Genomic DNA, 25,343 nt, shown 5'->3' with positions numbered 1-25,343 from the left:
TATAACGAGCGCATTTCGCCCAGCAGCCAGCATTGTTTTCGATGTTTGGCGAGTTCCGTCAAAAAATATACGTCATAATAGCCGTCCAATCAGGTTGTAACCTTATCCTAATGCCTTTCGTTTTGTATCGTTAGGGTCGGTGTTAAAAATGGCAGTCTGATCGCGAAGCAAACCAGGACTAAATGTATCATTTTCTTTTTTGGTCCGGACCAAGAGAACCGAACTACAAGTGTGAACACACCCTTAACCGCTGATCCACCACTGCCCCTTCCATGCAGATACGGGTCAGGAGCTTCAGTTAATGTTCACATCAACCATCAGAATGGGGAAACGATGTGATCTCAGTGATTTGGAGCGTGGCATGATTGTTGGTGCCAGATGGGCTGGTTTGAGTATTTCTGGGATTTTCACGAACAACGGTCTCTAGAACTCAGAATGGTGCCTAAAACATCCAGTGAGCGGCAGTTCTGCGGACGGAAACGCCTTGTTGATGAGAGCTGATAAAGTCTACGGTAACTCAGATAACCACTCTGTACAATCGTAGTGAGCAGAAGAATAGCATCTCGGAATGCACAACATGTTGAACCTTGAGGCGAATGGGCTGCAACGGTAGAAGACCATGTCGAGCACTTTATTAGGACCATAGCGTTCCTAATAAAGTGCTCGGTGAGTGTATATTATAATAATCTTCGCATTGCGGTTAGTAGAATTGGGAGGTAAAATGTTATTCATGAAAATAATATCACAATGTAAAAAATCTTATTGGCCCTAAAAATAGACTGCTTTTCCTATGCAAAACACGATTTCTTATTAGTTTCTTTGATTTTCGAGAAAAATAGGACCAGGAAATTTTCTTGACTGGTTTCATGACAATCACTAAAAAAAAAAAACACTGTCTCATAATATATGGCGTGCAGACATAAATGACTTATTTATTATGAATTATGTAGTGAAATAAGAGCAGAACGTGTTATGAGATTGTATGTTTCTCGTGGTTGTGGTCTGTCCGGTCTCGAAATCGCATGACATGTCTTTTACACTCGTCTGTGAACAGAACTGAGGTTAACCACACTAATGGCCGTCCCGCGCAATATTTGCATATTCACAGCTCATCCGTTAGCAGAACACTGATGTTCCTCAGCAGCTCGCTGAGTGTTTTTGTTGCAGTCGCCCATCACACGTCCAATCGAAAGCGTTTAGGGCCCCAGACAGATGTTGCAACAGTGTGTGTTGTGGTGTACGGCTTTCGAGTGGTTTCTGGGGCAGAGTGTTTGAGTCGTGTCATGTTTTGAGGTGTTTGGTGTCTGTGGCTTCTTTGTTCCGAGCGACGCAGAAGTATTTTGTCTGCGCGCTGATGGAGTCGTGTTTTATGCGGCAATAGCCGTCCCCACGTCTCATTTATTTAACCATCCACACAAGCTCGTTCCTTAAAGTTTTCAGCTTTTACCAATAAAAAGTGAATAAAAAAAGTTATTTGATCCTGAAGGAACTGAGTAAAGTTTCCAGGTCATTTTATAAATTTGTTTTTTAGCTTGTTTCAAGGTTTTGTGATTGAAATGGTAATTTTGGAGACCTGTATCCTCGGATGATTTGCCCTCATCATGTTTTGGGGATCTGGAGGTAATTTATCTCACGGTTTTTAGCGCAGTTTGACCTGAAAGAAAACGTCAGTGGCCGCATCTCCCGTTTAATGTAAAATAGCTTTGTCTAAAAACAGCCTTTTGTTTTGATCTCATATTTTAAACATGATCCCAGACGGAATAATGATTGAAATAATTGGACGCTCATTTGCCCAGCAACATTTTCTTTTGATAAAGTAATGTGTTTTTGTTTGGTGTAATTGCACAGGGCACGCCAGCAGTTTTGCCCTGTAATGCCTTGGCTGAACTTTTCAGAGTTTGAACAATAAAATACTTAAAGCATAATTTTTCTTCTTCGTCAGTTGCTCATAGCCTGCATATTTTTTGTTAAATAAAAGGTTTAAAGGTTGATTAGAGCCGTCGAGAGCGAGCGTGTGGACGGTTGTATGGTTCTGCTTCTGTCGACTTTAATGTTTGTGGTTGTGTTTTTGGCAGTGGGACGACAGAACGCTGCAGCACACACAAATCAACAGGAAAAAAAAGATCAAGCGTCTTTAAAGATCATTTGTTTACCAGAGTTTCCTGTCTAATTAAAAAAAGCATTTCTCTGTTAGTCACAGCTTGTTTCTCTTTTCAGGAATCTAGAGCAGCGCTTAACTGTTTTTCCTTAAAGAGCGAGATTTTATTTTACATCAACACAGTACCAAAATTGTTTATCGCACAAAAGTAAACGACCATGTCCTTAAAATCCCTTAAAGTGATAATTCAACCAAAAATGTAAATTCACTCATTTACTCATCCCAGATGTGTGACTGACTTTCTTCTGCAGAACACAAATGAAGATTTTTAGAAGAATATTTCAGCTCTGTTGGTCCATACAATGCATGTCAATGGTGACCAGAACTTTAAAGCACATAAATGCAGCATAAAAGTAATCCATATGACTCCAGTGGTTTAATCCATGTCTTAAGAAGTGATATGATAGGTGTGGGTGAGAACAGACCAAAATATAAGTTACTGACTTTCAGTTCAACTAATTACTTTTGGTCACACATGTCGAGCACATTTAAAACATAAATTATGTTCATATGGACGTCTGTTTGTGTTTCTGTGAAAGCTGAACGTGTCATCGTAAGGGAGAAACACATGGTGGTGAGTGTATGACTTGACGATTAGTGAGCAAACTGAGCCTTTATTAGCTTAAAGCACCTACGCGTATCAGTCCAAACAGGCCTTCATCACCAGTGTGTCCGACACGTGACTAACTGAATGTGGATTCATGTTTTCATCATATAGGGAAACACCCACTACTATTTTTAATTATTTTGTGCCCTTTGCGGAGCACCTGTGGTATTTTTTTTTTTAGTACTAGATGCGCTCATGGATATATTTTCTCTCTCTCTCTGTCCCTCTCTTCCTCCCTCTGTCTGTCTGTCTCTCTCTCTGTCTCTTGCTCTCTCTTCCTCCCTCTGTCTGTCTGTCTCTCTCTCTCTCTCTTGCTCTCTCTTCCTCCCTCTGTCTGTCTGTCTCTCTCTCTCTCTCTCTCTTGCTCTCTCTTCCTCTCTCTCTCTCTCTCTTCCTCCCTCTCTCTCTCTCTCTTGCTCTCTCTTTCTCTCTCTTCCTCCCTCTCTCTCTCTCTCTCTCTTCCTCCCTCTCTCTCTCTCTCTCTTCCTCCCTCTCCCTCTCTCTCTCTCTCTCTCTTCCTCCCTCTCTCTCTCCCTCTTCCTCCCTCTCTCTCTCCCTCTCTTCCTCCCTCTCTCTCCCTCTCTTCCTCCCTCTCTCTCTCTCTTCCTCCCTCTGTCTCTCTCTCTTCCTCCCTCTCTCTCTCTCTCTCTCTTCCTCCCTCTCTCTCTCTCTCCCTCCCTCCCTCTCTCTCTCTCTCCCTCCCTCCCTCCCTCCCTCCCTCTCTCCCTCTCTTCCTCCCTCTCTCTCTCTCTCCCTCCCTCTCTCTCTCCCTCTCTTCCTCCGTCTCTCTCTCTTCCTCCCTCTGTCTCTCCTCTCCCTCTCTCTCTCTTCCTCCTCTCTCTCTCTCCCTCCGTCTCTCTTCCTCCCTCTGTCTCTCTCTCTCTCTCTCTTTCTCCATGTGCGCGCACGCGCACACACACACAAACAGCAGAAAGAGTGAAGCCACATAAAATGTTATCTGTCAAAACGTTGCTGATGCCATCCAAAAGAGAGAAGCGTTCGTACTAAAATCATCTCTGGAATAATTAAACAGCTCCTATTTTAATACAATAATATTTAATACAAAAATTTGCCGATAGCTATGTCCACGTTTTGATGATTAATTACAGTGACATGACATGCTGACCTACAGATTTCTTCTCCGCAGATCCATCAGGTATGTTGATGGATTTTATAGGGATATTTTTCAGTCCGTTGGGTCGGATTGCACTCTCACCACAAGCCAACCGTTCCAGAGTTTGTTTGCAGTCGGTCCAACCAGTTGTTTTGGTGCGGATCCGGGTGCGATTGCCGTGTTCAAATATGGCTAACCGAACCAAGGGAGGAAATGCACCAGGTTCCGAAAGAAATGCTCCAAATGAGTCAGGTGTGAAAACACCCTAAATATCTCTCGTATTTTGTTTATCCTCATAGATGAACCTGTATTTAATGCAGTATGGTCAATGTTTTCCCTTGCATTGGTTTGTTCATGGTTTTTGAGGATGTGGTCATCAATCATTTGACTAGATGAATTTGCACTGATACTATCGAGCTGGATTATATTCTTTTCAACTACAAAATAGATAGGAAGCGTATTCTATGTAAAAGCCGATTTTTGTGTTTAGCTGAATTATTTGCTGTCTGTGACCCCGATCAGAACAGTCCTGAGATGCATGAGTTCATGAGTTGAGAACCACTGATCTAGAACAACTTTCTGTTTGTTTCCATACGGTGTCCTTCACATTGAATTGTAGTTTAAGTGACAGTATCTCTGTTTGAGTTTGTGTGATCGGATTAGGCGCAGTGATCATTATTGTCGTCTGGTTCCTCTTTGACGTCACGTGAGCATTCTGATGTCAGTCTGATCAGAATGGATTGATAATTTGAGTGGCATGTTTCCCCTCTCAGACAGTCTTATGTTTAGTTCTCAATATGTTTCTATGTACAGACAGAGCTCGCCATTGTCCACACGACTGATAAAGATCAGAGCGGAATGAATTGTGTTTGTTCTTCAGGTTGGAGCCAAACTCTCTTCATTTTAAATTAAAGCGGAAGTGTGTCATTTCTGCAACACCAAACGGAATTTCAGAAATGATTGTTTTCAAACTGCTTTCCTGAATACTCCCATTGGTCAAACAAACAGATAGTCCCGCCCCAAACTCTCACCACTGGTTGAGTCAGTGTTGTCAGTGTCAATTGGTATATGCAGATAAACAAAGCAATGATTTGATAATGTGTTTACAGTGTTTGGGAAATCGACCTATGTATGGTTTATTTACAATTGTCTCTGCATGATTAGCTGGGATACGGGGAAGTATTTTGTCATCGAAATGCAAATTGACAGCTGCTTGAAGGTGTCGTGACTAAATGCAGTACATTTCTTGAGTTCATTCAATGTGATTTTGGATGCTATCATTATTGTATTAAATACTGTCATCATGTTATTGGTGATTTGTTTGTGTGTGTTGTAGGTGGTCAAGCTGTTAAACACGAAGCGTTCTCAGGCAGTTGGGATTTTAATGTCCAGTTTACATCTCGACATGAAAGACATTCAACATGGTGAGTTATAATGTATTATTGTTTCCTCAGTAGAACCTCTGATTGACTTTACTGTTTTTCTTATTGAGCTTTCTTGGTTGTTTCTTGAATTGTTTTCACACCAAAAAAACATGGCTGAACTGTGTGCGTGCGCGTTTGTGCGTGAGTGAACGTGCGTTTGTGCGTGAGTGAACGTGCGTTTGTGCGTGAGTGAACGTGCGTTTGTGCGTGAGTGAACGTGCGTTTGTGCGTGAGTGAACGTGCGTTTGTGCGTGAGTGAACGTGCGTTTGTGCGTGAGTGAACGTGCGTTTGTGCGTGAGTGAACGTGCGTTTGTGCGTGAGTGAACGCGCGTTTGTGCGTGAGTGAACGCGCGTTTGTGCGTGCGCGTTTGCGTCTGCGTGTGTGCGTGCGAGCGCGCGTCTGCGTGTGTGCGTGCGAGCGCGCGTGCGTTCGTGTGTGTGTGTGTCCAGGTATTCCATAGGTTGTGGGGACCAAATGTCCTCAAGGATAGTAAAACCTGAAATTTCCCATGAGGAAAACGGCTTATCATACTAAACGATGTTTTATTGAAAATGTAAAAATGCAGAACGTTTTTTGTGAGGGTTAGGTTTAGGGTTAGGGTTAGGGGATAGAATCTATAGTTTGTACAGTATAAAAATCATTATGTCTATGGAGAGTCATCATAATGATAGCTGCACCAACATGTGTGTGTGTGTGTGTGTGAGATTGTGTTTGTGTGTGTGTGTGCGTGTGTGTGAGATTGTGTTTGTGTGTGTGTGTGTGTGTGAACACACAGGGCAGTGACAGATAAAGGTTAAAGGTCACAGATGAGACATTTCAGTATGTGACCTCTGTTCAGATGGTCTGCGGTCATCAGAGGTGGATATTATGAAAGCTAGACGTTTGTTTCTTGCGTGTTTCCTGTTTTGGCGTTCGGTTGTGTTTGAATGCTCGTCTGCTGTTCTCGTGGTGGCAGCGAGTGTTTCCTGATGTTCTGATTGGCAGCGTCTGAATCAAACGGCATCAGATCCACAATAGTATCAGATGGAGCACTGATTGTGAACCGCCTCTGAACAATGGGGTGGCAAAGGGGTGGCAACACTGAAGTAAGCGCACATGCATAGTTCTTCTGGATTAAGATACCGAGCTTCATTGCAACAAGTTCTAGTTCATTTAAGGCACTATCAAAATACGAATGCTCATGAATTAACGATTCAGTTGCATTTACACGAGAGAGGCCATAAAGTAATGATTGTGCTGCTGTTTTACTAACATTAAAATGCATTTTTAGCATTCTTACATAACATTAAAATATCAATCTCCAGAGCACCAAGACATTGCCAATTAAACACATTAACATACTGTAAATATTTATCAGTGTTGGTGGTAGGTTTATTTCTTAAAGTCAAATATCTCTGTATAGCAGGATTGCATTCTCATTACACCTGGATGAGACTACCTCGTCCAGGTTGTCTCGAACCGGTTGTTTTGGTGCGGATCCAAGTGCGATTGCTGTGTTCGTATACATGATGGGTGATGTCGGCGTAAAAGATTAATCATGTATCAGTGTATTACTATAACGGCATCTTAATGCCATTAATCAAAGCACATTATTGACACTCGCTCGCTTGATAGATTACAGCCACGTGCACTCATGTCGAGCGACGTCTGCAAACAGTGCCTGTTTTGTAAACGTTGTTTGACCAACGCTGTTGTAATTGACTGCAAAAAGAAAATGTTCCCATAAAGGAGAAACACATGGGGCTTCTCTATCAGCGTTTCATTTTCTCCATTTGCCATTTTCAACTACACATAACGGTTGCAGAACAGTGATGTCATCAAGTTGACCCACGTGAGACACAGGTGGAGCATCCATCTACAAATCCATTCCGGTGCATTAGCGGAGGTTATAACTGTGTCTGTTTGACGCTTCGTTTTCTTGACCAAAACTTGTGCTCCAGATGCGTCATTAAACGTGAGTTGAACCGACCACGGTGCCAATGCTTCCTGAACCGTGGGTGGCGAACCGTACGGTTTGGTTTTTTACCGAGAACCGTTACACTCCTAATATACGGTATGTCTAATAGAACCCAACTAAGGGAGAAAACACTGGGTTCAAAAACAAATGCTCCAAACGAGCAAGGTGTGAAACCCCCAAAGTTTCAAACTATGTTTAACTTGAAACAGCTGTTTATAACTCGATGTAACCAAAGTGAGACACTCAGTCTAAAGCATGTGTACATTGACGCATCCTTAGAAAAGCAATTATACAGATTCGGATAGATTGACGAATTCAATTAAAAATGGATTGCTGTGGACTGTAGGCCAATGAGAAGCTTACTGTGTGTGTGTTTGTTTATTTATCCCCAATTTGGAATTCCCAATGCGTTCTAAGTCCTCGTGGTGGCGTAGTGACTCGCCTCAATCCGGGTGGCGCAGGACGAATCTCAGTTGCCTCCGTGTCTGAGACGTCAATCCGTGCATCTTATCACATGTCTTGTTGAGCGCGTTACCGCGGAGACGTAGAGCGTGTGGAGGCTTCACGCTATTCTCTGCGGCATCCACGCACAACTCACCACACGCCCCACCGAGAGCGAGAACCACATTATAGTGACCACGAGGAGGTTACCCCATGTGACTCTACCCTCCCTAGCAACCGGGCCAATTTGGTTGCTTATTAGACCTGGCTGGAGTCACTCAGCACACCCTGGATTCAAACTCGCGACTCCAGGTGTGATAGTCAGCATCAATACTCACTGAGATACCCAGACCCCTACTGTATGTTTAATAATATGAAAATAAGTAATATATTGCCTTCTAAAGCCACGTTTTATATTGTCCTATCAATGCTTTACTCGTCTGCCACTATGCTTTAATGCATTTTAATTATCTGAATAATTATATTTAAAATATTTATTATATTTATAAATATTTCATTATATAATGATTAAATATTGTTAGTTGAGGGCCTTTCTCAGTAAATATTTTTATGCGTGAATAATTATGATCAATTAAAGGAAAATTCTGGGTTTAGCTCATTCGACTGTATTTGTGGCATAATGTTGATTACCACAAAAATTTATTTCGACTCCAAATGTGTGTTCCAGTGAGACACTTACAATGGAAGTCAATGGGGTCAATTTTTGGAGGTTTAAAGGCAGAAATGTGACGCTTATAATTTTATAAAAGCACTTACATTAATTCTTCTGTTAAAACTTGTGGATTATTTGAGCTGTAAAGTTGTTTAAATCGTCATTTTTGTGGCGGACAGCTGTTCCGCCTTATGTCGTCATGGCAACAAAGTTGTAATATTGTCTCTAACTTTCCACAGATGCGGTTAGTCAGTGATTTAATCACAGTAAAATCATGTTAACACACATATTGTTTATGTCTTGTGTCTATACTTTTGAAACAGTGAGTATTTTAATGTTTACAGATTGACCCCATTGACTTCCATTGTAAGTGTCTCACTGGAACACACATTTGTGCTTTTATAAAGAAAAGGAGGGATGACTTTAATGTTTGTGTATTATGCCAGAAATGCTGTCGATTGAGCTTAACTTGTATTGAACCCGGAACATCATGTAATTAATTCGATTAACAATTTTAATCAATTAACAGACCTGATACAAATAAATAAGTAGTTTAAGTGACTTGTAATTGTCATCTAGAAAGCTTCATGGGAGTGGACGGTCATTGGCGTGATTCCTGTTTCCATAGTTACACCGACTTCTCTGATTGGTGGATTCTCGCAGTTCTTTTAAAATGCGCTTTCTTGAATAACTTTAAAATGAGGTGTTGTTTACAGAAGCAGATCTCATGGCAGGTCTGTCTTGAAAGGTTTGTTATCGTCGCAGAAAATTAATTCCTCTAAGGAAAAGAAGCAATGGAATTTTTACTTCCGAAACCTCTGAATCTGCTTTAGCTCTCTGTCTCTCTCTCGTTTCATGTCAGTATATTTTATTGCAGTGCTAGCAGAACTTTATTTCCATCTAATCAATGTGTTTATACATTGAGACTCTCCTGCACATGGTTTGAGTTCCTGCGTGAGAATCGTGGAGATTATAAGAGCGAGATATTTCGGAGCAATGCCTTCATTTCTAAAATAATTCTACATTTAATATTGAACCCTTATGTTGTGTTCCAGTAATTTTGACCCGGATGACTTTTTTTTTTATTTTGTATTTCTTTATTTTTTTTTTTTAATATTTAATCCAATTGAAATAAAATTCTCTGACTTCGTTCAAATATGGTATCTGAATTTTTTTTTTTTTTACCTTTTTCTTCATTTATTTTATTTTTTTTTTTTATTTAACTTTGTTACACATGTGTTCCTAGTCAAAAATGACCGGACATTGGAGATTATAGATTAGACTACAAAAACAGAAATATAAAGTGTTCAGGAGCATCCCAATCCTTTTGATGAACACACATGTGGATGTGTTTTTGCACACACACAAAGTCCTCGGGCACTGTGTGTGTGTGTGTGTGTGTGTGTGTGTGTGTGTGTGTGTGTGTGTGTGTGTGAAATATTGGTTGAGAAATTGATCAATATTTAAATCCTATTTTACTATTAAGTTTTCACTTTTACATTTTGTTTTTGTTGATATGGATTCTTGGTGCATATCACTATTGGGCAGGGAGGAGAACTTTTGATAAAAACAGACTCAAATATTGATCCGTGTCTCACCCACACCTATCATATCAATTCTGAAGACATGGATTAAACCACTGGAGTCTTATGGATTACTTCTATGCTGCATTTATGTGCTTTTTGGAGCTTCAAAGTTCTGGTCACCATTCACTTCCATTGTTTGGACCTACATAGCTGAAATATTCTCCTAAAAATCTTAATTTGTGTTCTGCAGAAGAAAGTAAGTCAAACACATCTGGGATGGCATGAGGGTGAGTAAATGATGAGAGAACTTTCATTTTTGGGTGAACTACCCCTTTAAGAAAACACAAGAGCATCCGCAATAAGCAGAGTTCAAACTCCTCTTCCATCAAGCAAGGGATTGTGGGAAATATTAGCCAAAAGAGTTTACAGATCCACACCTCAAATATAGTAATAGTAGACCATTCAGACAACTTTGGGACACTCATTTCCACATACCACTGTATGTTTTGGGACACCCTAATTTAATCGCGGATACTGCTAAGGGTGGATAGAGTGCAGATTCGGATGCAGGGTAGATTCATGGCATCAAATCTTTGAAAGATATTGGAGACATTATTTTTTGAGCAGATATCCCACATACTTGCAAAAGTACCACTGTTGATGCATGTCAGTTTATTACCTGGCTCTAAATGTCACAAAAACAAGTGAAATGTGATTGGTGTTTTAACATGACAGTCAGATGTGGATAGTCGAAACACCTAAGGGCAAGACTAATAGTCTTCGTCTAAATTTTAAAATATAAAATGTAGGAGAACATGAAATCATGGTGACTTAAGCATGCACTAATCAATGACTTACAGGGGAAGTTTATGGGAAATGTGAGACTTTTAGTTTTAATCCTTGTGAAATGTTGATTTGGTCGAGCACAGAGAGAGAGAGAGAGCGCTCTGCAGGTCAAAGGTCAGTGGACCCTGTGTGTTAAGTTGCTTAAGTTATTTTCAGAGGTGTAATAAATCGTCAGTCCTGATGCTGGGGGCTCGAGGCGGGGCAGCTGATGTGGTTAATTGCCCCAGACTCATCGCGGGGTGTTAAAGCGGCTTAGAGCGGCGGGTGGGAACGAGTGAGGTTTGAGAGTTTAACGGAGCAGAAGTGTGTATGTGTGTGTGTGTGTGTCCTGGTACTGCCTCGAACCAGCAGTCGTCTCACTGTCTCATTTTAATCTCACTCTTTTTCTTTCTCACCATTTTTTGAGAATTTTAGATTTCTGATCCACAGATCTGGCGTCTCTGTGTCGCATTTTAGAGCGGCTTTTAATCTCACACACATACACTCATTAATACTCTTGCAGAATTACACAAGCTAAATTTCACGGGTTGGGTCACTCACAGTTTTAAAAAGCATACTTGCACCACAAATTAACCATGGTGTTACTATATTACTATTTTATTATACAGGTCTTCCTGTATTATTACTATGGTTTTACTAGGATGATCATGGTTAAAATTTGGTTACTGTAGTAAAACCATGGCAAATTTTCTTAAAGGGATAGTTCACCCAAAAATGGAAATTCTCTCATCATTTACTCACCCTCATACCATCTCAGATGTGTACGACTTTCTTTCTTCTGCAGAACACAAATGAAGATATTTAGAAGAATATTTCAGCTCTGTAAGTCCATACAATGCAAGTGAAAGGTGACCAGAACTTTGAAGTTCCAAAAAGCACACAAATGCAGCATAAAAGTAATCAATTCGACTCATGGTATAATCCATGTCTTCAGAAGTGATATGATAGGTGTGGTGAGAAACAGATCGATATTTGAGTCAGTTTATCAAAAGTTGTCCTCCCTGCCCAGTAGGTGGCATATGCACGAAGAATGCGAATCATCAAAAACAAAAGAATGTGAAAGTGAAAGTGGAGATTAATAGTAAAAAAGGACTTAAATATTATAATATAAGCACTCCGTTGTTGATCATGTTGATTCTACACAGATAAGGTGTTTTTTTTTTTTTATTTTTTTTTAATAGTTCAGCTGAGAGTTTTGTGCATTTATTTTTTTATGTAATGAGTTTGATTATAACAGCTGATGATTTGTGTCTCCAGCGATCCTGAATCTTGACAACACGGTGGTTGATCTAGAGACGTTACAGGCGCTTTATGAGAATGTAAGTGAAATTTGATGTCCTCCACATTTTCCTCATTTCTGCAGCTCATGTCCCATCATTCCATTGTTTTTTGAAGGTTTTATGGAGGAATAGGTCAGGAGCACCACAAAGGTCTTTTTTTATTTTTGTATTTTTTTTATATAAAGTGTTTCCTTTATCATATCAAACTACTGATTACACACATCAGTTGTGCATTTGATAAAATGCGATCTCCAGATGGATTATAACACAGTTGAAAAAAAATCCCATAGACTTGCATCAAAGGAGGGACTCGAGTCATTTCTAGAGAGCAGAATATCACAGACACTCTTTTGAATTGAGTCAGTAAACAACCACCAAGAACGCCCTAGCAACCACCCAACAACGCTCTAGAAAACACCATCCACACATTAGCAACCACATAGCAACACCCTGGCATTGTTATGAGTGAAATGCACAGGAAAACACCACTCACATTATCTTCAAAAAATATATTGTGTAGTTTTTTTTTGGGGGGGGGGGGATTCCCCTCCTCAATTCCCAATGTGCTTTAAGTCCTCGTGGTGGCGTAGTGACTCGCCTCAATCCGGGTGGTGGAGGACGAATCTCAGTTGCCGCCTCGTCTGAGACCGTCAACCCGCGCATCTTATCACGTAGCTTGTTGAGCGCGTTACCGCGGAGACGTAGCGCGTGTGGAGGCTTCACGGCATCCACGCTCAACTCACCACGTGCACCACTGAGAACAAACCACATTATAGCGACCACGAGGAGTTTACCCCATGTGACTCTACCCTCCCTAGCAACCAGGCCAATTTGGTTGCTTAGGAGACCTGGTTGGAGTCACTCAGCACGCCCTGGGATTCAAAGTGGCGAACTAGCGAAATCCAGGGGTGATAGCCTGCGTCTTTACCACTGAGCTACCCAGGCCCCCAGCATGCATTTTCTAATTAAAATGGCGTAAAGATCTGCCAATCATAGTGAAAGTGTCTTAAGCACAACAAATCTTTAAAATACGAGAAAAAGATTTCCTTGCGCGGGTATGAGAATCAGACTACGACAAACAGACTGTGAGTTTCCCTTCGAGCAAAACTGAAAAATCAAACAATTCACCCGACATCAAACACCACCGAAACACAGACGCACAAACATTTTTGGGCCTTCAGGAAGGTGATCGAAGGCAGAAAACTGCTTTCACGGGGACAACAGAGAAAAATGAGCTTAAAACACTTTCATTTTGCACAGCGCCATGCGCAGCGACAAGCGTGAATATAAACTCTGGAAAAGTTCTCGTCTCCATTAAGCGTCATCATGCAATCAATCATAGCCGTCCCGCTCGATCGATGTACACACAGCACTTCACACGCGGTGATTAGCTGACCGCCGCCTCCATACGGCCTCGCTCTGCATCCCATTTACTGCGTTTTTAAGTGTAAATACTTTTAATATGAAGCAGCTTTCAGGCCATGAGCACCTTCAAACGCAGATATAAAAAGACAATATACAGATACGTCAGCGAGCCACCGGTGGCTTTAAGATGGGCGGTTTGATGTATACAGGAACGATGGGTCAGATGGCAAACTCGCACTCATAAAACACATTAGCGCGATCATAAGGTGCATTAAAGCAGCCTGATTGCTGCACTGCGAGAGACTTTGTATGTTTTTCTTTTTCTGCCGTTTGAACAGGTCTGGACTCCATAATTACAGAGCGAGCCAGACACAAACATTGTAATGTTTCACCCTCAACAGAGGCAGACAGACAGAGAGACAGAGAGAGACAGACAGACAGAGAGACAGAGAGAGACGGACAGACAGAGGGAGAGAGAGACGGACAGACAGAGGGAGAGAGAGACGGACAGACAGAGGGAGAGAGAGACGGACAGACAGAGGGAGAGAGAGACGGACAGACAGAGGGAGAGAGAGACGGACAGACAGAGGGAGAGAGAGACGGACAGACAGAGGGAGAGAGAGACGGACAGACAGAGGGAGAGGGAGACGGACAGACAGAGGGAGAGGGAGACGGACAGACAGAGGGAGAGGGAGAGGGAGACGGACAGACAGAGGGAGAGGGAGAGGGAGACGGACAGACAGAGGGAGAGGGAGAGGGACAGACAGAGGGAGAGGGAGAGGGACAGACAGAGGGAGAGGGAGAGAGAGACGGACAGACAGAGGGAGAGGGAGAGGGACAGACAGAGGGAGAGGGAGAGGGAGAGGGACAGACAGAGGGAGAGGGAGAGGGAGACGGACGGACAGACAGAGGGAGAGGGAGAGAGAGACGGACAGACAGAGGGAGAGGGAGAGAGAGACGGACAGACGGAGAGAGAGAGAGAGCAGACTGCGAGAGAGAGGCAGACAGACAGACAGACAGACGGAGAGGGAGAGAGAGAGAGAGAGAGCAGACTGCGAGAGAGAGGCAGACAGACAGACAGACAGAGACAGAGAGAGACAGACAGACAGACAGACAGAGGGAGAGAGAGACGGACAGACAGAGGGAGAGGGAGACGGACAGACAGAGGGAGAGGGAGACGGACAGACAGAGGGAGAGGGAGAGAGAGACGGACAGACAGAGGGAGAGGGAGAGAGAGACGGACAGACAGAGGGAGAGGGAGACGGACAGACAGAGGGAGAGGGAGACGGACAGACAGAGGGAGAGGGAGACGGACAGACAGAGGGAGAGGGAGACGGACAGACAGAGGGAGAGGGAGACGGACAGACAGAGGGAGAGAGAGACGGACAGACAGAGGGAGAGGGAGAGAGAGACGGACAGACAGAGGGAGAGGGAGAGAGAGGCGGACAGACAGACGGAGAGGGAGAGAGACAGACGGAGAGGGAGAGAGACAGACAGACAGACAGACAGAGAGACTCAGATGGGCAGTAATGATTGTCAGTCAGTGCAGCAAATTTAAGTCCATACAGGAAGGAAGAGAAAAATCAGTGACCCTTCACTCAAACTCATTACACAAACCAAACCTTTTCTTTGAACACTTCAATGAGACACGCAACCATCCGTGACAGCTCGTGGTTTTACAGAGCCCCTTCCTTAGAGGACAGGGAGGGAAATTTATTTTCTAATGCGTTCCCTCGCAATACCATAATCCATCCGTTATGAAAATCAACCACGATTTTACTACAGTACCCATAGTTGAACTCAAGGCCGTAGGTGTGATTTGAAAGTTGGTAGGGACACATTACAAAGAGAATAATATTCAAAATGTTGGTATTAAGAGATTGTGAGAAAGTCAGTCTGGTAATAAAGGGAAAATAACATTATTACCTCATATAACAAGTGTCATGTCTTATTTCTCTACCCCACCATTTTAAAGTGTGTGTCTGTGTGTCTGTGTATGTTTTTTTTAAAATAAACCGATACTGAGCACTAGGGCTGCACGATATGGTGGGAAAATGCGATATGCAATAAACTTATATAATATGAGATGTGATTAAGATTAATGTGTCAAAATAAGTCGACTGTTTTTAAATAGATCTGCATTAAGAAAAAATTAAATGCAAGGTACAAATGGTAGGCAAAACTATGCAAAATAACATCATCTTTACATTTTCCCCACTATAATCTTTTCTCAGATTGCTCTTAAGTAGTTACATTTTAATCTGAAAAAGTAGGCCTTGTTAAGAAAGGCTTTAGGGTTACAACTAATTACTATTTTGATAACAATGGCCTAATTGTGTTGTATTTTATTTACAATGCATGCTTTTCCTATCTACACCAGTGTGCAAAATAAAAATACATATAAAATACAGTATTGGTTCAGACATTATTTGCTGACGTAGGCCGACTCATTTTAATGAGCTGCTTGCTCAACTCGCACGACACACCTATACCAGAGGAATGCCAAGTATTTTTTACTGTCTTTATAAACTTTACTGATGAATACATTAAATGATACCGCAAGTTCATCAGCGATATATCGCGAAAATCGATATATTGTGCAGCCCAACTGACCACAACTAAAATTCTTAATTTTGATTGCAATCAGTTCTCCTGTGCAGTTGTTCTAGCATATTAAAATCCTGCACTTATAATTTACTCCCATCCTTGACACAGTCGTTCAAGTTCAAAGGTGTCTTTCTCAAAAGGGTGCTTACCGGGCCATAAAAGCAGAATCCTCCATTGGGCCACTTGCAAAACTCAGAATGCTTTTTTGACTTTGAAAGGAAACATTTGTACGCCAAAAGTATGCTCGTTTAAATCTGTTAATTTCAAAGATTGGACCCAAGATACAAATGAAAATCTCCCTGTTTAATCTCCAGAAAATAAAAGAATTATGCTGTAATCACAAACAATTGTGATTGGTGCATCGTCAACAGCGCTGAGAAAAGTAACAGGTGCCACTTGACAACAACGTTTATGCATCGCTTATGAAGCGGTCGGACATTAATTTACACATGAATAAAGATACTGAGGAACTTTAATAGTCATACAAATGAAATCAATAATAATGATCATCGGACTTAAGAAAACAGTTTCCAAATCACCAAATGCCAGTTTACAAAACAAGTGCCCCTTATTTCTGCGGGTCGGTCAGTGTAGCTAGTCTTTCTGAAAATATAGTGTTTATGAATACATTAGTAGCCTAAACACTTTAAAAACATTCATTATTACAACAGTTTCAATACACACAATTTTCTACTTAGCCTATTTAATATTATGCTAATATATTAATATATTATACTCCCCAGTTCCCAATGCGCTCCAAGTCCTCGTGGTGGCGTAGTGACTCGCCTCAATCCGGGTGGCGGAGGACGAATCTCAGTTGCCTCCGCGTCTGAGACTGTCAGTCCGCACATCTTATCACCTGGCTTGAGCGCGTTACCGCGGAGACGTAGGACGTGTGGAGGCTTCACGCTATTCTCCGCGGCATCCACGCACAACTCACCACACGCCCCATCGAGAGCGAGAACCACATTATAGCGACCACGAGGAGGTTACCCCATGTGACTCTACCCTCCCTAGCAACCGGGCCAATTTGGTTGCTTAGGAGACCTAGCTGGAGTCACTCAGCACACCCTGGGATTCAAACTAGCAAATTCCAGGGGTGGTAGTCAGCGTCTTTTTGGCAGCTCTCATCTTAAAACAATAGCTGTATTTTTTGTTTTAATGCATGTGACCAATCGCTCACCATCTGCCTTCAGATGAAACGACGTTCAAAAGTTGGCAGTTTTCAGCACACATAGTTTTACAGCATTCAGGGCACATTCCTGCAGCGACGCGGTTTCCACATTTGTTTTAATATTAATGCGTTTCAGGATGGTGCATGTGAAGTTTAGCAGACATTGACTCCAGATACTCCAAACATCCTGCTGTTGTGAAAAACAGAGTTGCGCTTTAATCTCTTGTATGGTGATTCAGACTAAATGTCTTGGCGTTAGATCAAAATGAGAGTGTAATTACTGATATTACATTCCTGCAGGATGTGAGTAAAACACTAACACACAGTCACATGTCACCATGATGAAATATAAACCGTTAAAACGCTTCAGGCATACAGAGAGAGCTTCACTGCTCTTACATAAATTTACTATAGTATGTATAGTTTTTCACCTGTTTTATCATCCTGCCCCAGGTGAAAATGGCAATCTCTTGGTAACAGCACAACATGCATGATTTGAGGGATCACTCATGTCTGGAGCACAAACCCTGCAGGACAACTTAATCTCGTGTTTTTCTTGCCGTAGTTCATGTCGATAAGTCTGTCAGTCCAGTCTGGCAGTTTGACACATTTTCACAAAACCACATTTTCCATAATTTGCTCCTTCAAACACTGATTCTGTTCTTTAGCTGAGAGAGAAGTAAACCTGTGAGACGGTGGCGCTTTACGCTGCTTTTATTGGACTAACGACTTTGATTACTCTGTTCTCCCGACAAACGAACCCAAATAGTCGTGTGTGTGAAACGCGAACAACATTGTGCAGATTGGAGTAAAATATGCTGGAGTTGATTTTGACAATCAGCATGAAGTCTGGTTTATTTTAACACCTTATTCTGCCCAAGAACCCCCCACTTACACAGGAAGAGACCATCTGACTGACATGTCAAGGGACTAATCACAGTTCACTTGTTTTATGTGATGTTTAAAGGAATATTACGGGTTCAATAAAAGTTGTTTAATCGACAGCAAAATAAATAAATAAATTTGACTCGTCCGTCCTTTTCTTTAAAAAAAAAAAAAGCACAAATCTGTGTTGCAGTGAGAAACTTGCAATGGAAGTCAATGGGGCCAATTTTTGGAGGGTTTAAAGGCACAATTATTTTTCTTTTATTTTTTTGCAGTGAAAACTCACAAATCATCATTATGTACCTTTGTAATTGTGTTAATGACATTGTACATGAAATTACATGTTAATATTTTTCTGCACAGTAACCAAATATGCAGTTAGCAAGCAAAAGAAAAACAATTATAATTACACACAAAAATACCATATATTTATTTGAAACCTGTGGGTATTGGAAGACCCTTAATTATTTTTGTATAACATTTCTAAAGTTAAAATAGACGTGCAATAAATCTGTAAACTAAAAACACAAATGAGGATCAGTAATTAATTACTTTGTCTGATATTGAAATCTGATATATAGCCATATACAAGCAAATACAATTAGAGTTAATATATTTTAGCATTCATGTACAAATTTAAAATCCAAGTGTTTTTAAAAAATGTTACTGTATCAAGCACTTTAAGTTCTAACCACATTTAACTACACAACTAATGGGGGTTTAAGTGAATGTTTGGGTTTCTGTGTATAAACGTGGATTTTGTGTCTCATTCGTAGCACTCAGGGTGAAGATTAAGTGCTAGCTGTTATGTCTGCGGTCCCGTGGAAGTTTAGACAAGGATTTTGATAGTGAATGCAAAACGTGGAGGAGATGAGGCGGAGACACTTACACCGTTACTATGGCGATGATACAACGGCAGCTGTGCATTTGGATATGTTGCTTCAAGCTTTATCTGTTTTGCCACTGTCAAACGTGAAGTTAAGCGATGCGATTTACGTTTTCTGCTGTTAGTTTGCGGAAATGATCAATTGCAAGCTACCGCAAATAATGCGGAAGATTGGTTGAATTGGCAAAATCCTGGAGGGGCTGAATAATAGATTGCAATTAAAGGTCAATTATCATGCTATTTTTAAATAATGAAACAGCAGTATCTGTTAATGTGTGAAGACGATTATTTGTTTTCACAGGCGTTACTTAGAAAAATAAATATACAGTTTATTACATTTTCTTGCTCAAACTAAACTTAGTATCTTTTGACGATGTAAGGCTACGAACCTTGTAAACTTTGTCAAATTCTGTGACTAGTCTACTGCAAAAAAATATAGTTTTTCGACTCTGTCTTATTTTCTGGTAAAAATATCTAAACAATTTGCCAGTGTGGTACGAAAAGTAAACTTGTTTTCCATTTGAATCAGGTTTATTTCTCACCCCACTGGCAAATAGTTTTCTTTTTAATGAGCATAAACATTGCTACAGTTTGTCAGATTTCTCTGAAAACTAGTAAATGTATCTTCACATTGTTTTGATATTTTTATTGGACAAACAAGACAAAACTACTCCGTGAGAAAATGAATTTTTTGCAGTGTTTTCCCTCGATAGGTCTCGGTGTCGCTGTCTGGTATATTATAAACATGACTGGTTTTCTGTCTGACTGATATAAACCTGTCCACACTGACAGACACGCAGGGCTGGATTGGTAATCTGGCATACCGGGCATTTTCCCGGTGGGCCGACGCACTTTGGGGCCGATCAGGGGCGTACTGGCCATCAGGAGAACCCGGTGGGCCGGCCGCAAAACAAGCTGAAATGAGCCACCCCGTTATGCAGAATGGGCCACAAAACGCCGCCGCGATATGCCAAAGGGGGCAGCGATATGCAGAAAAGGACAGCGACAACCCCCCCACCCCGCTCAACTTTTGGGCTAGTTTCTCTTCCCAGTCCACCCCTGCAGACACGCATCACGTAAAGCCAGCCAATCAGGATGAAACTGAGTTTTGAGAAAGTTCTTGTTATTTGTTTGTGCAATCTAAAGCTCGGATGCGCTCTGTACGATTCTGGCCACGATTCTGACGTCTGAGACAACTTTTGGGAATCCTAAAGGATTTCTGTCATCGAAGGGCAAAATCGGCAGTCTTACAACGTTCAGTGTGACATGTTCACAGACGGCCGATTAACAGCCTTTGCGATGATCTTCAGCCTCCGACGAATTTCTGGCAGTGTCTGAAATTTATCATCGAAGTCGTATAGTGTGACTGCTATTAGGACGGCCAGATGAGATATTCCGCTCCTCTCTCGCACCCGAATTCACTTGGAAAGAAACCTGCTCCGCGTCTGCACCACCATAGCAACATTTGTGCCCAGTTATCACTCTACCAAGCACTTTCAGTGTTTTTTCATTTTATACAAAAAGATTTAATAAATAAGCAGAAAATACTTGGAAAAAAGTGTAACATCAACAATATGAAAGCATGATTTTCTGAAATAAATACAGAGCTGAGGCTACAAAATGAAAATAAATGATTGCATTTTCTTAACTTTTTTTTTTTCCTTGCATTCTCTTTACAACCTTATTTTAATTACTATTTTACTTTTAATAAATTTAAACTTTTAAAAATGTAAACTTCTTTAGTTAAGATTCACACCACTCCAATTTTATTTATAAATTAAAGTTGCAAGCAGCAATGTGGATTCCTCCTCAAAACTGCAAAGTCATGTACTTCACACATGTTCACAACATTTCATTAATTTGGTATTAAACATTTCAAGAGTCTTCATATGAACTGATGATTGAATCAAAGTATCGGTTTTATGACTAGCGGATTTGTAAAGCATTATTTTAGCGTTAGCGATTAAATAATAGTAAACTGTAATTCTGTCATCTTTTGACATGTCAAGGTGAAATTTAGCACAGTACTTCAGAGTGATGTCATCTTGAAGCCTGTTAGGTTGGAAAAAACATTAGTCAAAATGCATTAGATTTTTTTGGACATGGATATTGTGACAATGTGGACATTTACATTAAATGTGCACCTTTCAGCCATTTTGTATCGTATTCATTTTTGCTAGATATCAAATTGAAAGACATGTATCCTACACATACATACCGAATTTCAAGTCAATTGGAGCTATGGTTCAGGAGGAGATTTTTGTAGTTTTGGACACATTTGTATTGTACAGGAAAATCCATCATGGCGGACTTTATGGGTTCTAGAGGCTTTTTTGTTCCTCATGAGAAATGAGGCATATATATACAAGGTTTCAGAAATTTTGGACTTATGGGGTGGAAATAGCATCACTTTGAAAATGGACAAATTGGAGCGTGGCCTGTAGCGCCACCTATAGGCTCACGTGGGCCATTTTTGGTGTGATGGTTACTCGTGGCCTGTTGTATCAATGTGCCAAATTTGAAAACTTTTTACCAAGGAGATCTTGAGTTATTGGGCAATTTAGAGCTACAGGAATAATAAGAATAATAATAAGTATTTTTTGAAGTCATATCATCCAGCCCTGTTTCTATATGTGTTATGAACATCTACATTAACAGAGTCTTATTCTTCTTTTAGATTACTGTATGAAAGCCACTGAACAGCAGGACTTGTTTTTGTGATTTCAGAGAGCTCAACAAGATGAACTGGACAAAATCGAGAAACACGTCAAATCCTCCAAAGACAAAGAGGGAACTAAACCTCTGGACAAACCTGAACAGTGAGGATTGAAAAATACACACACACTCACACTTTGCAGTATGAAAGATAATGAGTTACAATTAATGTTTCGTCTGGTACTCTTGATTACTCTGTTGAAATGTTTGCTGTAATTGGAGTCATATCTGTGTCATATCATGTATAAACCAGGCAGTCATTTTTTCTGTCCTTAAAAGAATAGTTCACCCAAACTTCATTTATTCACCCTTATGCCATCACAGACTCATGACTTTCTTCTGCAGAATTCAAACGAAGATTATAGTGCTAGTCAATGGGGTCTAGGACTTACATTTTGGTCTGTTTCTCCCCCAAAGTAATCAGAAGACATTGATTAAACGACTGGAGTCCTTTGGATTACTTTTATGCTGCCTTAGTCCTTTGGAGCATTTATTTGTATATAAAAAAAAAAACCCACTTCATACATTCCTCAAAAAAATCTTCATTTGTGTTCGCATGTCTGAGATGGCATGAGGATGAACTATTCCTGTAATGAATGATAGCCCAAATGATTGACAGTTTAGCACATTGCTCGCAGATTGAGTACAGTGTTAGCTGATTCTCCAATGCTCAGTTTGAGTTTGAACACTGTGTTTTTCTCACGATTACAGATTTCTCCACCAGCTCTCACAGATCCCTGATTTCTCCAGTCGAGTCTTCTGCATTCTCTTTCAGTCGACATTCTCCGAATGTATTTCATCTGTTCAGCGCAAACTTCACATTCTGCAGAGAGTCTGCAAGGTACTGCGCACAAACATTTCTGAAATATTTCATACACACCGGCACATCTGCCCGCAAACACGCATGAACACGCGTCTGCCCGCAAACACGCATGAACACACGTCTGCCCGCACGTGCGCTCGCGCTCAAATGCACCCACGCGCACCTCGCTCAAACCCACGCGCACCTCGCTCAAACCCACGCATGAACACAAGTCTGCCCGCAAACACACTGGCACGTCTGCCCGCAAACACACTGGCACGTCTGCCCGCAAACACACTGGCACGTCTGCCCGCGCACATTCGCTCAAACGCGCGCACGCTCCCCTGCGCGCACGTCTCCCCACAACCACGCTCCCCTGCGCGCACGTCTCCCCACAACCACGCTCCCCTGCGCTCACGTCTCCCCACAACCACGCTCCCCTGCGCTCACGTCTCCCCACAACCACGCTCCCCTGCGCTCACGTCTCCCCACAACCACGCGCACCTGCGCTCACGTCTCCCCACAACCACGCGCACCTGCGCTCAGACAGACACGCGCGTCTGTGCACAATCACAAACGAGCGTTAGAGTTGGTCCTGATGTTTTTCTGAATTCTCTCTAGAATCTTCAGAGTGGTTCCAGCGTCTTGAAGATTCTCGGTTTAGTTTTGGCTTTTGGGAATTTCATGAATGGAGGGAATCGCACCCGAGGTCAAGCAGATGGATTCACACTCGATATTCTGCCCAAACTGAAGGATGTCAAGAGCAGCGTAAGACACACACACACACAGGTCACCGTTATATGAACACATATGAAGTGGTTATTTGAGATGTTAATCAGTGTATTCTCTTTCTGTCTCCAGGACAACAGTAAAAGTCTGCTGTCATACATCGTGTCGTATTACCTGAGACACTTTGATGAGGTGAGATTCATTAATTGTGACTTTCTTTTAAACATCTTTTGTGTTCCACAGAAGAATGTTCACTTCCTCTCTAACGCTTCTGTAATGTTGAGAAATTACTCTGTGTTGGTTTTGAGAAAATGACTGTGTTTCAGGACGCTGGCAGAGAAACGTGCGTGTTTCCTCTCCCAGAACCTCACGATCTGTTTCAGGCATCACAGATGAAGTTTGAGGACTTCACTAAAGATCTGCTGAAGCTCCGGAAAGATCTGCGAGGTAAAATGATCACACGACTCTGACCTTTTTAAATGAGTCTGTTTCAACAAGCTTTAAAATGAATGACCAGAAATGTCAACGTAAGGAAATGTTGGACTTCTGGTGAAGAACATTTCTAGTGTTTTCTGGTGTAAAGTGATTCATCAAAGGGAAACAGATCCTGTGATTTCTTACGGTGTGATGTGACATTAGGCGGTGCAGGAGAGACGTGATGAGTAAGAGGGCATTCGTGTTTCATGGTTTAGTCAGTCAGTTCATCTCTCAAAGGGGACCATCTAACAGCCAGACTTTCAGCGGGAAACTGAAGTGAAATCGTGGCGTAGACCACAAAACTTGTGACCCGTTTGAACTCTACTGAGTGTTTTACCTCTAATCGCTTTGGGGGACGTCAAACATCTCAAACGGCTAGACAGCCCGACATTCTAACCACTACTGGTGAGGAAAACGCTTTCAACACAGTGTCATGCGCCAAAATAAATGGTTTTTAAACTACTCACCCTTACCAAAATTCTGTTCGAGCGATGTTTGATATTAAGAATAAAACAAGCCATGTTTGCCTTTTGTATATTCATATATTCTCTATAGAGATGACCAGCCTATTATAAATAATTACCAGCCTATACGTGTTTATTTTCATTGGATATTTTTTGGAAAGTTTATTACATTTTAATATTGGTCAACAATATATCAGACTGAAATGTGGCATAATGTAACATTTTGCACTATGGTAAGGCTGATTTAAAGTTTTATTTTTATATTTATTTTTTGCACCATTTGAAATATTAAAAGTTAATGTCTGTTTTACAAGCACATTTGAGCATTTATGAAGCCTGTCTGTTTATGGGCTACTCTGAAATGTTTAATATTGTTTACCCTTTATACTTACTATCTGAACTAATACGGTCGATTTAACGTGTTAATTCAGTATGATTAAATTATTATAATTTTTTTAAATACAAATAAATTAAATATATATAACAAATATTAAATAATTAATAAATATAAAATAGAAATTAAATTTAAAATAAAGTGTGTGTGTGTGTATATGTATATATATATATATATATATATATATATATATATATATATATATATATATATATATATATATATATATATATCAGGGGTTGGCAACCTTTTGGACATGGAGTGCCATTTTTTTATTTTCCTGGTTAATAGCTGTGTCGACGTCCCCAAAAAAAAAGATATACAGCTTTTATTATTTTTCATTACAAATGATAGTCATTGTAATCATGTAATCACTAGTATGCAAGCAATGGCGATTGAGTAGCAGGTTATTTTATTTATAAGAAGTTTTTCCGCACCTGTGTTCCAATCTGCATCTTGATGTAATCCTTCCTCATGATCACGCAGCGTGTTTTCATCAGCTGAATGGGAGGATAAACAGTATTAAAGTGTGACGAGACTCATGCATGCGCATCACAAGCTGATCAACTATTTAGCTCTTTTCAGTTAATCACACCTGCAAAATCCTAAAACTTTATTTCCAGGTTTAATTTAGATTTTGAATAAATTTGTTTTCTCTTTTAATCGTTTAATGTAATTTTGAGTGTGACTGGTTTAAGGAGGGTGTACCTGCATGCTGGGTTGGATTACATCACATGTTGTTCTGAAAACAAAGGTAAACAAATGAAACATGGAATGTAGGCTGTCATCCGCGCAGCCTGACCGAAGGAAAGCGGGT

General features: G+C 40.9%; 1 protein-coding gene across 1 annotated transcript in view; it reads left to right on the top strand.

Annotated features, from left to right (window-relative positions):
- LOC127426641 (formin-2-like) overlaps positions 1–25,343 on the top strand; it is a 100,490-nt gene that overhangs the window by 38,654 nt on the left and 36,493 nt on the right. The window contains exons 8-14 of the mRNA XM_051673574.1: positions 5,216–5,303; positions 12,006–12,067; positions 21,673–21,764; positions 22,372–22,501; positions 23,084–23,230; positions 23,324–23,383; positions 23,518–23,638. Of these exons, the coding sequence (XP_051529534.1) occupies positions 5,216–5,303; positions 12,006–12,067; positions 21,673–21,764; positions 22,372–22,501; positions 23,084–23,230; positions 23,324–23,383; positions 23,518–23,638 (700 nt within the window). The remainder of the gene's footprint in view (positions 1–5,215; positions 5,304–12,005; positions 12,068–21,672; positions 21,765–22,371; positions 22,502–23,083; positions 23,231–23,323; positions 23,384–23,517; positions 23,639–25,343) is intronic.

This window comes from Myxocyprinus asiaticus, chromosome 36, assembly GCF_019703515.2.
Source record: "Myxocyprinus asiaticus isolate MX2 ecotype Aquarium Trade chromosome 36, UBuf_Myxa_2, whole genome shotgun sequence".
Taxonomy (NCBI): domain Eukaryota; kingdom Metazoa; phylum Chordata; class Actinopteri; order Cypriniformes; family Catostomidae; genus Myxocyprinus; species Myxocyprinus asiaticus.
The sequence above is the reverse complement of the archived record's forward strand: the minus strand, read 5'-3'. Positions and strand labels throughout refer to the sequence as shown.